At 40.5% G+C, this 18,293-nt stretch overlaps 1 protein-coding gene across 2 annotated transcripts in view; it reads left to right on the top strand.

The window, feature by feature from the left end:
* ARL6IP6 (ADP ribosylation factor like GTPase 6 interacting protein 6) overlaps positions 1-18,293 on the top strand; it is a 62,145-nt gene that overhangs the window by 23,360 nt on the left and 20,492 nt on the right. Inside the window, exon 4 of one of the 2 annotated variants that reach the window (XM_059704450.1) lies at positions 13,440-15,152. The exons of the other annotated variant lie outside the window; for it this stretch is intronic. Within the exon in view, the coding sequence (XP_059560433.1) occupies positions 13,440-13,533 (94 nt within the window). The 3' untranslated portion in view covers positions 13,534-15,152. Of the gene's footprint in view, positions 1-13,439; positions 15,153-18,293 lie in introns of those variants that run through there. 2 annotated transcript variants of the gene reach the window in all.

The following is an 18,293-nucleotide window of genomic DNA, read 5'->3' as shown; positions in this document are numbered from 1 at the left end:
TCAGTTTCTGAAAATCTGTTGCAATGATAAAGAAGAAGCAGAGGCAGTACTTTAGATTCCTTATAGTATCCATATGGGTATTCCTCATTTCTCACTACTATATAATTCATTATCATGCTCTTCTACACTACTTATCATCATCTCCGGTTCACTTCTCAGTAGTTTCCCCCATCATTCATTGAATTTTTTCAGTGATTTCCATGCAGGCAAATATAACAGTGTGCACGTAACCAATATTTCACATTGTGATGATCTGTTTTAATTATAGTTTTTAGGGGTTAATGCATATAAGTATGTGCTCTACCCATACATTTACTGTACTCATATGGAGCCCAGAACTTGAAAGAATCCTGGAGTTCTTCTAGGCCAGGCTGGTGGCAGTACCAGAACTTTAACTTAATTCCTGATTGAGGAGAAAGTTAGGTATAGATAGATAGGCTCTCGAAGCTTTGTTTTTCCTAACAAGTACATAACAGCTAACCCACTTCCTCTGCATTATGAAATGAACCAGCAGGAGGAATTTCATTAACTGAAACAGCATCGTTTTATTAACAATCATAGGCACTCGCTGTGAGATTTTGCTACATGGTAGTTTTGTCTGTGCAATTTTGCCAAATCCAATCAAAATCTGTTCTTAACATCTCATTGTTTTTGTTCTCTCCTTCATTGTTTTCTTCATTTGACCAGCCTTCTCCACTTTAGACTGCCACATTTCACATTGCCTATGCACAAGCCCCATCTAGTGGTACAGAGATTTAGCTGCAGGTTTATAGTTACTCAGTATGCTACAAACAAAACAGAAAACAGTAATAATCAATAATTATAATAGGTCCTGCCTAGGGTAAAATACTAATTTTTAGTCTGGAAATAAAGTTATTAGAAAAATGTTAATCTAAGTGATGGGTCTAGCAAAAAGCACAGTGTAGAAAGCTAATTAGTTTTGTTATTAAGAGTCAATATTTAGTAACAGTGATATGAAAAACCGTGAAATAAGTCATTAAGTTTATCTACCTTATAGTACTTTTAAATAGAGTCAGAGATCAAGGGCCAACATTTTAAAAGAAGTTAAGGGTTTTACTTAATTGCAATCAATAGTAGTGATAGTTAAAAAAAATAGTAGTGATAGTTAATTGCTGGCATGAACAAATTCTCATTATTTAGATCAAAGTTCAAATTTAACAGCATAAACATCTCTAACTTTGAAGCCAAGAAGTAACCTTTGTAGGGATTGGACTATTATTTTGTGCTGGAAACAGCCAAAGAGACTTATTCCCAAGGAGGAAACAAATTAATGCTTGTATTTAAAGTTATTAAGAATGAGCATTAACTGTATTATGAAAATCAAATGCTACTCAAAATTTTAATTTTTTTTTTCTTTATTGATTAAGGTATTACATGTGTCCTTATCTCCCCATTGCCCCCCCCACCCCCTCACTCATGCCCTCCCCCCTCCCCCCCCCCCCCCCCCCCCCCCGGTGTCTGTGTCCAGTGGTTAGGCCTATATGCATGCATACAAGTCCTTTGGTTGATCTCTCCTCCTTACTCCCACCCTCCCCTACCTTCCCTCTGAAGTTTGACAGTCTGATTGATGCTTCTCTGTCTCTGGATCTGTTTTTTTTTTTTATCAGTTTATGTGTTCATTATATCCCAAAATGAGTGAGATCATGTGATATTTATCTTTCTCTGACTGGCTTATTTCGCTTAGCATAATGCTCTCCAGTTCCATCCATGCTATTGGAAATGGTAAGAAGTCCTTCTTTTTTAGAGCAGCATAGTATTCCATTTTGTAGATGTACCACATTTTTTAAATCCACTCATTTGCTGCTGGGCACTAAGGCTGTTTCCAAATCTTAGCTATGGTGAATTGTGCCGCTATGAACATAGGGATGTGCATATATCCTTTCTAATTGGTGTTTCTAGTTTCTTGGGATATATTCCTAGAAGTGGGATCACTGGGTCAAATGGGAGTTCCATTTTCAGTTTTTTGAGGAAACTCCATACTGTTCTCCATAGTGGCTGCATTCCCACCAGTAGTGCACAAGGGTTCCTTTTTCTCCACATCCTCATCAGCGCTTGTCATTTGTTGATTTGTTGATGATAGCCATTCTGACAGGTGTGAGATGGTACCGCATTGTCATTTTGATTTGCATCTCTCGGATGATTAGTGACTTTGAACATGTTTTCATATGAATCTTGGCCTTCCTTATGTTTTCAATTACAAATTTTAACCTTATGCTGGTCAAAGGTTATATAAAAGTAAGATTTCTAGTGTATTGGATATCTAATCCAAAGCCTGAGTTATTAAATCACTTGTTGAGAAACTGATTTTAAATAGTTTTTTCCCTGTTGAGAAATATTGTAGAAATACCCTGTCTTGCAGTCACAGTGTGGTAGATTTCCAAGAATGTCTCATTTCTTCATAAATCTTATGTTGACTTTTGTCCTAAGAGACTTATTATCTGAATCTTATAACTGAAGATGAGTTTTTTGAGGATAGGATAAATTATTTTAAAAATAATTATTTCAGCTTTGAACACAATTCTGTTTTCATTTTAATGACTTCAAATATGTGTTTGCTATAGGAATATTTGTTAAAAGAAAAAATAGGCATTATTTTTAAGTTTCCCTCAACAGCTTTTAAGAGAGACCTAAGCCCTCAATATTATATATCAAGTAGCCATTTTGAATTATCACAAATCAAGCAAAAATATTATATTTTTATTCTAACTTGACTCTTAGTTTTAAGTCAGAATCAATATTTGTACTTCAGGTGCCTCTCGAATAGTCACATGTATGTATTTCTTAGAATGAGGCATATTGGAAAGCATAGTTGAATGTCTTTTTTATCGGACTAGGAGTATAAGTTCACTATTTTATATTGTTAGAGAAGTTTGAAGTTTGGTATCTGCTTTAAATGTATTATTTGTTGAATTTATGACTAATTTGATACGGGTTCATGGTCAAAATGCAGGAAAACTTTCTAATTATTGACATGTCATGATTTCTAGGAATGTGGTAAGGTAAAGGGTAGTATCTTTTCACTAAAGCCGGCTTAAAATATAAAATGCATAATTTTGCTGCCTTCCTAATGCTTTTGGTCTTTTCATTCTGGATCACTCTGAGTTGTCTGCCTTTCTGCTTCTCCCAATCACAAATAATATTTGACAAACATAAAATTACTCTATTTCAAAAAACCCATGACCTCAAATTGAATTAACTAATTTCTACACAGCCTTATTTAAAAAATTATATTGCCTTACAGTGCTATTTGAAACCTGCAAAGTAAATTGGAAATAAGAAAGAAAGGGGAATGGTTGCTTTTCGTTTGAAATGCTTTTTGGTAACTGTTTTACAGACTGAAAATTAATATATGTGATCTGATATTCTCTTACATGTGTTATTTCCTATGTGAATTGTTCTGGATTTAATCAGATGTTGAAATATTTAAATTTCCATTACACTTGTGAGTTGTTACTATTATAGGAAGGAAGTAAACAATGAGTGGAATAGTTAATGAGAATTTTCTGGAAATTTTGGGATTTGGCATTGATGCATTATGATTTTTTTTTCTTCTTAATATTAGGTTTATTTTTCTGCTATCAAAGGGCATTGGGGACTTTAATTCTTGGGGAATAAGAAGATACAGTACAAACAAAATCTATAATAATAAAAGCGTAATATGCTAATTAGACCAGATGTCCTTCTGGATGAAGCCGGGGCTGTGAAGGAAGCCTGGGTCCCGGGTGACTGCTGGCAGCCTTTGGGAAGCTCGGGTCCCGGGTGACAGAGGGAAGCCCGGGTGACAGAGGGACGCCCGGGTGACAGAGGGAAGCCAGTGCCAGCAGCTGGGGGAAGGAAGGCCTACTCTTGTATGAATTTCATGCATCAGGTCTCTAGTAGTGATATAATAGAAAAGAGTTTGTGGGTTCTTAGTCAATAATGTCTTGTAGGTCAATAAAAGTGGGTATTAGTATTTAAGTTAGAAGTTTCTTTTCCAAGCACACTAGGTTTGACATTGAGCTCAGTAAATTGACTCTTCCACTATTTTTCACAGATTTTGGAGTGCTGCCTCTTCATCAAATCAAATTCTTTATTGCCATGGTCTGATGAAACATGTCAGATGGCTAATTGTAGTAGGAGAGAAAAGCCACTAACAAAGAGATAGATCAAGAACTTGGCCTTGATATTTGAGTATGATGACGTTTTATTATCTAGGGACTGGAGCCATCAGTTGTAATGTTGTCACTATTAATGACTGCACTGCAGCTTCTTGAAGTGTAGGGTTAAATTATATGCATGTCTTATATAAAATGCATTCATTACTGTTTTGAATAGAGACTTAAATAGATATAACAAAGAGAATCATATTAACTATTCTTGGTTTCCTTGCTATTTTCATAAAGTAATATAGCTAGTGAGTATTTGCTTTGCACCTGCTTGCTATGGATTTTGCTTATGCTAATTTGCTTTTTTTTTTTTAAATATATTTTATTGATTTTTTACAGAGAGGAAGGGAGAGAGATAGAGAGTTAGAAACATCGATGAGAGAGAAACATCGATCAGCTGCTTCCTGCACACCCCCTACTGGGGATGTGCCCGCAACCAAGGTACATGCCCTTGACCGGAATCGAACCTGGGACCTTTCAGTCCGCAGGCCGACGCTCTATCCACTGAGCCAAACCGGTTTCGGCATGCTAATTTACTCTTATTATGTATGGCCTACTGAAAAGGCACAGAGGTCCATAGGCACAGAACAGCAAATGATAAAAAATACCTGAGAGATAGCACTTGCCAGAAACCACATAAGTACTTCAAAGATTCTTTATAATTGGAAAGAAAGTTTTTACAACTAGAACAAAATAATACCTTTATTATAACTAGTCTTTTAGGATGTGGAAGTAGTTTATTATCATAAGCCTTTCTTTACAACCCTAATTTTCCAATATATGTTATTCTTATTGAACAATATTCAGTCCTAGGAAACCTTCGTCTATTTTTTGTCTTTGGATTTCCTGTTCTGGGTATTTCATATAAATAGAATCATACAAATACCCAAAATGTGGTCTTTTAGCTTCTTTTAATGAGCATACTATTTTCAAGGTTAATTTTTGTTGTTGCATGTATCAGTACTTTTGTATGTGTGTCGCTAAATTACATTTCACTAGAGGCCCAGTGCACTAGAGAATTCATGCACGGGTAGGGTCCCTTGGACTAGCTGGCGATCAGGGCCGTTTCACCCAGTCCCTGGGGGGCGGGGGGGAGTTGGGGATTGGGGGAGAGGGACCGCGGGAGGTTGGCCAGCTTCCCCAATCGGGGCCTTTTTCACCCAGTCCAGGGGGAGGGACCACGGGAGGTTGGCTGTGGGAGTGCACCAACCACCAGGGGCAGCTCCTGCATTGAGCATCTGCTCCTTGGTGGTCAGTGGACGTCATGCTACCGGCCAGTCGTGATGATCGCTTAGGCTTTTATATAGATAGATAGATTGTATGGATATACCTACCATACAACATTTTGTTTACCTAGTTATATCTTGATGGACATTGGTTTCTTTCCACTTTTTGGCTATTATGAATAATGCTGCTGTGAACATTCAGGTACATATTTTTATATAAACACTAGTGGCCTGGTGCACAAAATTCATGCACGGGGGGCGGGGGGGGCGGGTCCCCGCAGCCCAGCCTGCACCCTCTCCAATCTGGGACCCCTTGGGGGATGTCCAACTGCCGGTTTAGGCCCAATTCCCAGTGGGACATCCCTCTCGCAGTCCGGGACTGCTGGCTCCTAACTGCTCACCTGCCTGCCTGCCTGATTGCTCCTAACCACTCTGCCTTCCGGCCTGCACGCCCCCAATTGCCCCCGCTGGCCTGCTTGCCCTCCCCGCCAGCCTGCTCGCCCACAACTGCCCCCCTGCTGGCCTGCTCACCCCCAATACCCCCCCCCCCGCCAGCCTGATCACCCCCAACAGCCCCCCCCCCCCCCGCCGGCCTGATCACCCACAACTGCCCTCCCCTCTTGGCACCTAACTGCCTCTACCTCAGCCCTGCCACCATGACTTTGTCCAGAAGAATGTCCAGAAGGTCTCCTGGAAGGTCTCCCAGTCTAATTAGCATATTACCTTTTTATTAGTATAGATAGAGGCCTGGTACACGGGTGGGGGCCAGCTGGTTCAGGGTGGGGGTTTCCTTGGGGGGTGGGGTGGCCTGGGCGAGGGGCCTGTGGTGGTTTGCAGGTTGGCCATGCCCCCATTGGGGTGGGGGTCCCCACTGGGGATGGTGCTGGCCTGGGTGAGGGGCTGAGGTCCTTTTGCAGGCCCCTCGGCGGCTGACCCAAGCGACCCAAGCTTCCCACTTGCTCCGGCCTGCTCCGTGGCCGCTGCCCACAGGCCCCTACTTCAGCAGCCGGCCCAGGTGTGTGTGTGGGGGGGGGACGCTTGGTTTCCTCCATCGCCTGGGGTGACCCAAGCCTCCCACCCACCCCAGCTGGCTCTTTGGCTGCCACCATCTTTGTCCCACTAATTTGCATATTCCTTCCTGATTGGCTGTGGGGCATTACAGGGGTATGGTCAATTTACATATTTGTCTATTTGTGTAGACTAGAGGTCCAGTGCACAAAAATTTGTGTGCTCGGTGGTGGTCCCTCAGCCCGGCCTGTGCCCTCTCACAGTCTGGGACCCCTCGGGGGATGACCATCTGCTGGCTGAGGCCTGCTCCCCAGGGGATTGGGCCTACGCTGGCAATCAGACATTCCTCTGGCAGCCCGGCAGCCCTCAGGGGATGTCCACTTGCCAGCGGGGAGCAGACCTAAGCTGCAGTCAGACATCCTTAGTACTGCTGAGGAGGCAGGAGAGGCTCCCACCACCACCGCTGTACTGGCAGCCATCAGCCTGGCTTGTGACTGAGCAGAGCTCCCCCTATGGGAGCACACTGACCACCAGGGGGCAGCTCCTGCATTGAGCATCTGCCCGCTGGTGGTCAGTGTGTGTCATAGTGACCAGTCATTCCCTGTCTTTCTGCTGTTAGGGTCAGTTTGCATATTACCCTTTTACTATATAGGATAGAAGCCTGGTGCACCGGTGGGGGCCAGCTGGTTTGCCCTGAATGGTGTCCTGGATCAGGGTGGGGGTCCCGCTTGGGTGCCTGGCCAGCCTGGGTGAGGGGCTGATGGCTGTTTTCAGGCTGCCCGCACCCCCCTTCAGGATGGGGGTCCCCACTGGGGTGCCTGGCCAGCCTGGATGAGGGGCTGAGGGTTGTTTTCAGGCTGCCCGCACCCCCTTCAGGGTCGGGGTCCCCACTGGGGTGCCTGGCCAGCCTGGATGAGGGGCTGAGGGCTGTTTTCAGGCTGCCCGCACCCCCTTCAGGGTTGGGGTCCCACTGGGGTGCCTGGCCAGCCTAGATGAGGGGCGGAGGGCTGTTTTCAGGCGGGCCAAGCCTGCAACTGAAGCTCCCAGTCTCTCCTTTTTTTTCTTTTTTTTTTTATTCTGGGATTTATTTATCTTCTGTAACTGAAACTTTGTTGCAGCTCCAGCTCCGATGCCGGGCTGTCTGAAAGCAGGTCTCTGGGGTTTGTTTCATTTCTATAATTAAAACATAGTTGCATTTCGGAGCTGTTGCTTTAAGGCTCAGAGCCAGGCGCAGCAGGTGGGGAACCTTGGCTTCCTCCATTGCCGGGGCAACCAAGCCTCATGTTCCCTTCAGCTGCGTGGCTGCCGGCCGCCATCTTGATTGGCAGTTAATTTGCATATCCTGCTGATTAGCCAATGGGAAGCGTAGCGGAGGTATGGTTAGTTACCATGTTTGTCTATTATTAGATAGGATGATTTCAATTTTCTTGGGCATATACCTGGAATGGAATTGAATCATATGGTAACTCTTTAAATGTTTGCTGGTCTGCTAAACTTTTTTATAATAGCTGCACCATTTTACATTCCCACCAGCAATGTATGAGAATTCCGATTTCTCCACATCCTCACTAATACTTTTCTCCTTAGTTTTCTTTTTTTGTATTATCACTTTAGTAGTGGGTTGAAGTGCTATCTCATTGTGATTTTCATTTTTCATTTGCATTTCTCTAATTACTAATGATGATGAGCATGCTTTTCATGTGCTTATTGGCCATTTGGTATCTTTATAGAACTGCCTATTCAAATTTTTGTCCCTTTTAAAATTAGGTTGTCTTTTGAGTTAATTTATAACCTAGATAGTAGATCCTTATCAGATATACATTTGCAAATATTCCATTCTGTGGGTTGTCTTTTCACTTTGTTGATAATGTCCTTTAAAGCACAAAAGTTTTAACTTGAGGAAGTTTAATTTGTTCTTTAGTTGCTTATGCTTTTGGTATTCGATCTGAGAAACCATTGCTTAATTTATTGTCATGAAAATTTACACCTGTGCTCCATTTAGGCCTGGTCCATTTTTAGTTAAATGTTGTTTGTTGTATGGGGCATCCAATTGCCCCAGCACCATTTGTTGGTCTATATGTCTATCCTTATGCCAATATCACACCATTTGATTATTGTAGCTTTGTGCTGTCTGAAATTGGGAAGAGTGACTCCTCCAGCTTTGTTCTTTTTAAAGATTGTTTTAGCTATTTTGAGTCCCTTGCATTTCCATATGAATTTTATCAACTTGTTCATATGGGAAAAAAGGGAATTTTGAGGAATTGCGTTGACTCTAGAAGATCCGTTTAAGGAGTAATGCCATATTAACAATTTGTTCTCAATTCTATAAACACAGGATGTCTTTCTATTTATTTAGATCTTCTTCAGTAAAGTTTTTGGTTATCTTCATGTGAATCTTGCACATTATTGTTAGTTGTATTTCTAAGAGTTTGCTGTTGTTCTTTGATATTTTGAGGGATCTTTTAACATAAAAATTTTTTAATTGGCTAATGTTACATAGAAAAGTTGTTAATTTTTGTCAGGGATAGATAAATAGACCAAAAGAATAAACTAGAAAGTCTGAAAACAGACCCACACATACAGGTTATGTTACTTAGGACAGAGGTATTACAGTAGTTCAGTAAGGAGAAAAGATGGTCTTTTCAATAAATTGCACCAGAACAATGGATATCCATAAGGGATAAAGTGAGCCTTGGCCTCTACCTTATACTATATACAAAAAATAATTGGAGATGACTTATAAATCTACATTTCAAAGCAAGAACAGTAGAGCTTCTCTAAATAATAGAATACCTTTATAACCTTGGAGTGGTCAAGGATTTATTGTAAAGTCCACAAAAAATTACTAACCATTAAAAAATTAATGAATTGGACTTTGTTTAATTTAAGAACTTATGTTTATCAAAAGGTCTTATTAAGAAATCGAAAGGACAAGCAATAAACAGAAATATTCTTGAAACATTTCTGACAAAGGATTTGTATGTAGAATATGTAAAGAACTCTATGAACCAATAGAAAAAATGAGCAAAAGACGAACAGGAATTTCAAAAAGAAGATATCTGAATGGGCAGTAATAAGTACATTAGTCATCAGTAAAATAAGTATTAAAAGCCACAACAACATACATTGCAGACTTACTAAAATAAAAAGACTGATAATATGAAATGTTGGGGACTATGTAGAGCAACTGAAACTCATACTTTGCTGGTGGAAGTGTAAATACTTTAGGAAAATATTTAATGCTTTCTACTAAAGCCAAATCTACATCTACCTTATAACATAGCATTTCCACTCCCCTAATATATCCCAAAGAAATAAAGGCAGATGCCTATACCCACCAAAGATATGTACCTATTATCATTTTCATAGTATCTCTATTTATAGGAGCCCCAAATTGGAAGCAACCCAAACGTCGAACATTAGGATGGATAGATAAAGTTTTGGTATTTTTATGGAGTACTAAGCAGCATTACAAATGAACACATTTATGCTACATAAAACATGGATGAATCTCACAGACAGGACTGAGTGAAAGAATTCAGACATAAACGAATACAATGCCACGTAGATGGAGTTTCAAGAGCAGATGAAACCGTCATCATGATAGCTGACAGTATAGTGGTTATCCCAGGATATTGACAGGGAAAAGGAACAAAGTTTCTGCAGTGCTGGAAATGTTCTATATTTGGTCTGAATGGTAAGTACATGAGGGTGTGTCATAAGGTTAATTGGGCTGTATACATGATAGGCATTTGAATTTCACTGTGTATACTTTAATTTTAAAAGTAAAGTGCATAAATACAGGAAGAGATTGAGTAAAATAGGCACCATAGCTTAGTCATCATTTTTCAATTCAAAACATCACCTCTACTGGAGATAAATGAAGGGTTTTGACAAAGGGGACCAAGATATCTTTAGTTTTTTAACAGAACTTCAAAGATCACAGATAAGAGTCATAGGAGAGAAAACCTGCCAGGGGTTGTCTATATCTTTCTCCACAAAGTTTTTAAGTCCCTTGCCTAAGCAGTATATGTGTAACAATCACTATCCTCCCAGTGGGAAGGAATATGGTGCACTTGAAATGGTAGAAACTCTATATTAGCCACTGTTCTGGAGCATGACTTCATGGCCATTGAATTTCCTTGCTTTACTTGTTTTGTAAGGGTCACTGAGCAATCGAGCATGTACATATCAGTGAAATTCAAATATATTAACATTGTAGTTATCATAATTTCCTAAAGTTTAGTACACTGTACTTTAGAGGTTTTCCTAATTTTAGAGAATGCAGGATCACAAACTAATAAAAGAGAACAAGTAACTCCTAAAATTCTGTTCCATGATTAACTTTATTTTGTTAGTATGAATTTAAATGCTCTCAGGTCACTAAGGGTTTTTGTTTGCTTTTACAATGAATGATAATGTGATAGTTTAATTTCATTATTAGGTTTCTGTTCACTAATCAATACATGTTTGAGGAATTTCTTTAAGGAGCAAAGCATTTAGTACACCTTTTTTGCCATATAGTAGGTAGTACCCTTAGGTAAATTAACCCTTAATGGCAGGAGAAGCACATTAAACTAGACCCGAGGTGGTGAGTAAGGTTGAGTGGAGAGGGTAAATATTAACTCCTATAAACCAGAACAGGGAACCATCAGAAAGCATCAGGGTTTTCTGTGGTCTCAGGTGAAAGCCAGAGGTTGTTCTTTGAAGAGTGTATCTTCTTGATTCTCTGACACAAATTTTGTGGGACTGGAATCATTATAGTGAAGTGCACTTCAAGTGTGAATTTAGAGCTGAGTACCTCCCTGGCTTTAACCTATCCTTAGGAAATGAGGAGAGGACATGAATATGACAGCACTGTCGGGCCAGGGCCCTTCTTACTAATGCCTTTTAGCTCTTAGTACTGCCAGTGCACTTCCCTATGTGAGAAGATTCTGTTCTGCCTCTGATACCAGTCGGACACTACCTTTTCTTTATAGTATGCCTGACCCTTATTAGGATAAGCAATGAGTATAATGCAGTACAATTAGTGGTAGGAATGTTAAGAAAGAAAACGTAGTAAAATTTCTGCGAGATAAAGGAAACAAATGTCAGGGAAAATCTGTGCACATAGAATAGTTGGCAGTCATCTATCTAATAAAAGAGAAAAATGGTAATTGGCGTACGACGCTACCCTTTTCATTGGCTAATCGGCTATATGCAAATTAACTGCCAACTAAGATTGGCAGTTAACTGCCAACAAGATGGAGGTTAATTTGCATATGTAGGCACAATGCAGGGAGGCGAAAGGGAAAGCAGGAAGAAGCCCCCTGCCACTGACAGTGATCGGAAACCCAGGGGGGAGCTAAGAGCTGGGGGGCAGGGCAAAGGCGGCCCTGGGGCCGCCTTTGCCCTGCCCCCCAGCCATGATCGGAGAATCAGGTGCCTTTTCCGCCCTGGCCAGTGATAGCAGGAAGTAGGGGTGGAGCCAGTGATGGGAGCTGGGCACGGTCGAAGCTGGCAGTCCCAGGAGCTAGGGGTCCCTTGCCTGGGCCTAAAGCGAAGCCCACGATCGCGGGGCTGCTGCAGCTGCGGGTCCCCGCTGCCCGGGCCGGACGCCTCAGCCAGAGGCGTCCTGCAGGGGCAGGGACGGAGCCCGCTCGATCGCGGCGCCCCCCGCTGCCACTGCAGGTCCCCGCTGCCCGGGCCGGACACCTAGGCCAGAGGCGTTAGGCCTGGGCAGGGGCGGAGCCTGCAACCGCGGGGAGCTGGGGGTCCCCTGCCCAGGCCTGACACCTCTGCCGGAGGCCTCAGGCCAGGTCAAGGGGCCGATCCGGTGATTGGTGATCGGAGGGTGATGAGGATCAACTCCTCTGGCCGAGGCATCAGGCCTGGGTTGGGGGCAGAACCAGTGATGGGGGGAAATGAGGGCCCCCTGCCCAGGCCTGACGCCTCTGTCAGAGGCGTCAGGCCTGGGCAAGGGGCCGATCCTGCGATTGGAGGGTGATGGGGGTCAGCGCCTGAGGGCTCCCAGTATGTGAGAGGGGGCAGGCTGGGCTGAGGGACACTCCCCCACACACACACCCAATGCACGGATTTCGTGTACCGGGCCCCTAGTCTATATAATAAAAGCCTAAGCGACCGTTATGGCAGAACAACTGGTCAGTATGATGCGCACTGACCACCAGGGGGCGGACACTCAACGCAGGAGCTACCCCGTGGTTGTCAGTGTGCTCCCATGGGGGAGTGCCCCTCAGTCTGAAGCCGGGTTCATGGCTGGCGAGTGCAGTGGCAGTGGTGGGATCCTCTCCTGCCTCTGCGGCAACACTAAGGAGCAGTGAGCAAAGTGGTAAGGAGCTTGCTGGTAAGGAGCGAGGGCTCCCGGATTGCTAGAGGGTGTCCCAGACTACAAGAGGGCGCAGGCCGGGCTGAGGGGACCTCCCCCCCCCCCCCACTCCTCGTGCACCAGACCTCTAGTAGTAATCATAAAACAAGAGATATGTCTTTGCTGATACCTAGGAACTCACTGTAAACTACTTCAATTAAATAACTTATTAGGTTGAGAACTGAAATGTCTATAAAAGACATCTGATTTATGACTCGCGCATAGACAAATGCTGGTTTTAGTGCTCAAAGAAATTGTTCTTTCACAATCTCAAAATGGGACAAATGAAATAATATGTATTTTAAATTCTGAATAAGAGCAAGAGAGCAGGGAAACACAATGCTAATTAATGAAGGAAACATTTGTAGTGTAAGAAAAGTTATACCTTAGAATTAGGTTATGGTACACACAGTAACTATGAAGTTCAGTAAAGAAGTACATATAGGTATCAAACTGAGCATTTTGCTTTAAGTAATAAAATAGAAAGATTTGAGGACCAGGACAGATTGTAACAGAAACTAAGATCTATCACTAATCCTGCAGATGTCTAGAATTCTTTCTTAATTTGTGAAATAATGTGCAACACATTTCCAGTTTGTAAGCATTTTTGTAAAAACTGATGGTGTTTCTCTTAAACCAAATTACATTTTCCTTTTTCACTTTTTCCCTCCTCAGGAAACTTACTGGACATTCTTTCCACATGGGCTATAGCATGGCAATTTTGAACGGCATTGTAGCTGCTCTTACTGTTGCATGGTGCCTCATGTAAACCTGCACTGAAACAGTATTCTTGGCAAAGCTTAGTCATGATTGCTTTGTAGTACCAGGGAAGAAGATTATTGCCTACTCAGAAGACAAGAAACCTGCTGTTCGTTATGTGATTCCGATGTCTGCCATATCATCATTATGGAGGATCTTTTTAAGCATCGTTCTTCAACCTAGGCACTGGGTTATCTGAATATTAAGTTTCAAGTTGTTTCTTAAAATTGTAAGATGTTTACCTTATCTCTTTTGTGTGTGTTATTTTTCTAAGCTGTAGAGAGCATTTTAATGGAAATCAAACTGGAAAACTTGAATACAGCATATACCTTCCCATGTGTATACTACATTTTTCCTAAGGAATGCTGATAATACTGTTTGAGATAGATATATCTTAATTATTCATTATGTCAGGAAAGCAAACAATGCCCACTACTTTGACATTTTATAGAAGCTACTTTTAAATCTAAATATTTAGTTTTTTTATATTCATATCATCAATAGAAGGTGCGTTTATATATTTTAATGGTGCATAGTTTCTTGTGTGTTTTTATTTACATATTTCCTACCACATTAAATTTGTATGTTTTAAAAATTGTTACATCTAGACAAATATAAATGTTACTCTTTAGCTGGCGCAAACCTAATACCTAACGTTTTTAAATATGGTTGTTTTTTGTTTTTTTTAATTGATTTTAGAGAGAGTGGAAGGTAGAGGGAGAGATAGAAGCATCAATGAGACAGAAACATCAAAATTGAAGAGCTTGCTTCCTGCATGCCCCCTAATGCAGATTGAGCCAGCAAACCTGGGCATGTGCCCTGACCAGAAATCAAACCTGTGACCTCTTGGTACATGGGTCTGTACTCAACCACTGAGCCACACCAGGCATAAAGTATTTTGTCTTTAAGCAAAAAAAAAAAAAGGATATTGACCTTAGTTTAAAATTAAGTAAACTCATTTTTAACAAAAAGTCTGAAAAAAGGTAACTTACACAAGCCATTAAATAGTGAGAAATTTGAAGCTATTCACTTTGTTTCCACAATTTCAAATATTTATCCTGGTGTATATATGGTTACTTGAACAGAACTGATTTATTTTGTTTTTAATAAATATTAACCCTTGCTAGCAAGCACTAACAACTAGCGGAACTTTAAATGATACATTTTATATCATTGTACCTAATAAAAACTTTTAAAAAATAAATATTAACCTAGCATTTTTATATTAGAAATTCTTGAACTAGTTGGTTTTTTATCTCAAAAAAATTTAGTCACCAAAATAGAAAAGGTATTTTGATACAGTGTATGTATATGTATAATTTTCTATATATACTTTTATAATTTTCCTATTTAAATGTTCTATAATTGTTTTTGTTTGTATAGTAATTAAGTCTTAATTGTTCCCACTTCCTTTCTAAATATCTGTTTAGAAAGTCATTTCAATTTTTAAAAGATGAACTATTTAAAATGCTGTTTTCCCTACCCATAGAAAAACTTATATTTAGGAAAGCATTGTAGAGTAAGTAAAACTGGTTATTCAGACTAAATGTGAAGTGAATGTGTGTGGTCTTGTTTCGGTTATCTGCTGAGTTTTGTTACTGAATAAATGATTTAATGTTGTTTCTAAAAGTCTTAACTTTTTACTACTCAAAAATCTTTAGTTGATAAAGACAAATGATGCTCGAACCTAAATGATCTAAAGTGTTTAGATTAATTTGGGTGTATTTGTGTATGTACATATAGACATACATATATGCATAAGTATATACAAATCCATGGCTTAAGGATTCGATTCCTTCCAGAGTGGATGTTGCAGTGGATCTATTCTCACTCCCTGTCTTTCTTTTCCTGCCCTTCCCAACCTTGATTCTAAAAGGCTCTTCTATTGCAAAGCAATATGCAAGTAACAAAATTAGTTTTTCTTCTCTCCACCTCTTCTGATCACTCACCCACTCCCAACTTGGGTAGCTTCTTCCAGATTCTTTGTCTTATGACTAAGAAAAATATTACAGTACACCTTCTTTATGTAGATACCTATACATACATCTAGATACATGGAGATAATATTTTTTCTGGAACCCTATTTCTTCTGGATTAGCACTCTTCTTTCTTGAGAAATTATTCTCTCTCTAGTTTAACTAGGGTCCAGATATAAGCCATCCTATTTCCACAGCTGATTGGAAGGTAAGTAACTAACCAAAGGAGATAGGTACCTAGCCAAAACTGGGCTAAGCCTAGTTTCTCATCTCTCCTGGCCATACTGATTGCAACAGGAATAGAAATGTGACTCAAATCAGGCCAGTCTTTTCCCAGGATTTTTCAACTTGAATTTAAGGTCTGATGAAGCTGGGAAGGTGATGTTGGCAGCCAGGGTTCAGCCACCCACAGTGGGAAGGAATAAGGCTAACATGTATGCTGCTAATGACTGTCCTGTACTCCCTGAAGCCCAGTGGTGACCCTGCCATTCTTTAAATTGGTAACATGAATCATTAAATTCCTCCTTTGGCCTCTGCTCTTAATACTGGGTTTTGTCATTTTCAGTAAAAGGAGTCAAGTGATTTTATCTGGCAGCGGAATCCATCTATTATGATACACAGATCATCTCATCTCTTTTTGTGTAGCTTACAACATTCCATTCAGTGACTTGTGAAGAATGCATTGGATATAAGTGTACCTGTGGCCACTAAAGGGTTTTGGTGTAAAACTAGTTATTAATCTACTTTCTGCTTCATCAGGAATTGATTATATTCCCAAGTTCAATTCTGCTTTAAGTGTTACCAGAATATTACTTATCAAGATAAGGTAGTGTGTTCCCTGCCTCGCCCTTATCCGTGGTTTTTACCTTCTGCAGTTTCTGCAGTTTCAGTTGCCCTCAATCAACCGCAGTCCCAAAATGTTAATGGAAAATTCCAGAAATAAACATTCATAAAAGATTCATAAGTTTAAAATTACATGCCATTCTGAGTAACATGATGAAATCTCATGCCATTTTACCTGGTCATGAATCATCCTTTTGTATGTTATTCACCCCTTAATCATTTAGCGGCCATCTCAGTTACCAGATCAACTGTCACAGCCTCTGTTCACGTAATCTTTATTTTAACTCAGTAATGGCCCCTAAGTGCAGTATTATTGATGCTGGCAATTTGGATGTGCCAAGGAGAAACTATAAAGTGCTTTAAGTAAAAAGGTGAAAGATCTTGATAACAGAAAAAAATCTTACGCTGAGGTTGCTAAAGTTATGGCCACAGTATGTGATAAGTGCTTAGTTAAGATGGAAAGGCATTAAATTTGTGGGTGGAAGACATGAACAGAAAAGGTGTTATAATTAAGAGCAACATGTTGCTCCAGAAAACAAGTTTATTCAGGCTTCTGCGAGGGATCCCCTGAAACAAGCGCCCACGTTCACATAGCTCTGATTACAGTGTATTGTTGTAATTATACTATTTCATTAATTATTAATCTTTTACTGCGCCTAATTTATAAATTAAAGTTGGTCAAGGTATGTATAAAAATACATATATCTAGGGTTTGGTGCTATCTTGACTTCATGCATCCACTGGGAATCTTGGAATGAATTCCCTAAGGATAAGGGGAGACTACTATATAATGAGTCTTTAGATCAATGAGTTTTAAATACAGTACTATTACTTAATAATGCTTCTCAGTTTCCTTATCTGTAAAATGGGAAGACTACCCCTTCCCAACCTTTTTTATTGACACCAATCATTTTCCAAGCTCCTAACAATTCCGCCAACTGCTAATTCACTTCCCTGAATATGCATAACCCTTATTTTATACCATATTGTCACAATTGGGAGGCCAAGGATGCAGCTAAACATGTACAGTGCCCAGGATAGCTCCCCAACAGAAAGAATAACAGCCAAAATGCTAATAGTGCCAAGGCTGAGAAGCCCTGATCTAGGACTAGATGAGTCAGAAGGCATCCTGTTCAGAATGGACAGCTGGGGTCACAAGGTTACCTGAAGCCCAGGTGTTCATTCTCTAAAAGGTCAAGTAGAAAGCTGTTTCTCAAAAGGAAAGAATTATTAGCTTAAGAGGACTTGTCTCTATGCCAGTCCCCTATGGGCCTGTCTGGCAAGGGCCTGTTTGCATACTCAAGGGAGAATGTCCACGAAGTTCATATACAAAAATGCTGTTGAATTGAAAGCTGAGGCCACATTTGACCATTTAAAGTCCATTAGAGCACTGGGTACACAGGCCAAATCGGTGTTAAAGTACTGACTGGAGTGATTGATAATCTACTGAGGGGAAATCACTGCTATACAGTGGGAGCCAGGAGTTTGGACAAAAACCCCAAAGCCCTGTGTTGCTTCCTTGTTAGACTCATTTTCAGTTGAATATTATAACCTACACAGACAGGGGGGGCTCAAGTCCCTCAGGAATAAGATTTTGGTTACCTCACCAGATTTAAAAACCTGTACCTGTTAAGAGTTCTGGATGAAAGTCAAGGGGACATGGAATAGATATAGGACAAAAGTCAAATACTAGCTCGTGTCTCATGACTAGTTTCAAAAACAGCTATAGCCTCTACCCATATTTCTTTACTATGGCATCTGTGTATTTTAACTAATTCCTTTCTTTTATTCTGTTTCTGTCATTGCATATAGGATTTTTGACATTAGCTAACTACCATGTAGTATATAGATTGCAGGATATTGTGATGGGATTCCTGTATAACTTGGGAGGAATCATTTCCCTGAGATCCTGGACATGGAACTGAATATAGTTACCTGTCAGACTGCTGAT

The sequence above is a fragment of the Myotis daubentonii genome, chromosome 7 (assembly GCF_963259705.1).
Source record: "Myotis daubentonii chromosome 7, mMyoDau2.1, whole genome shotgun sequence".
Taxonomy (NCBI): domain Eukaryota; kingdom Metazoa; phylum Chordata; class Mammalia; order Chiroptera; family Vespertilionidae; genus Myotis; species Myotis daubentonii.
This window is presented reverse-complemented; position numbering and strand designations above follow the sequence as displayed.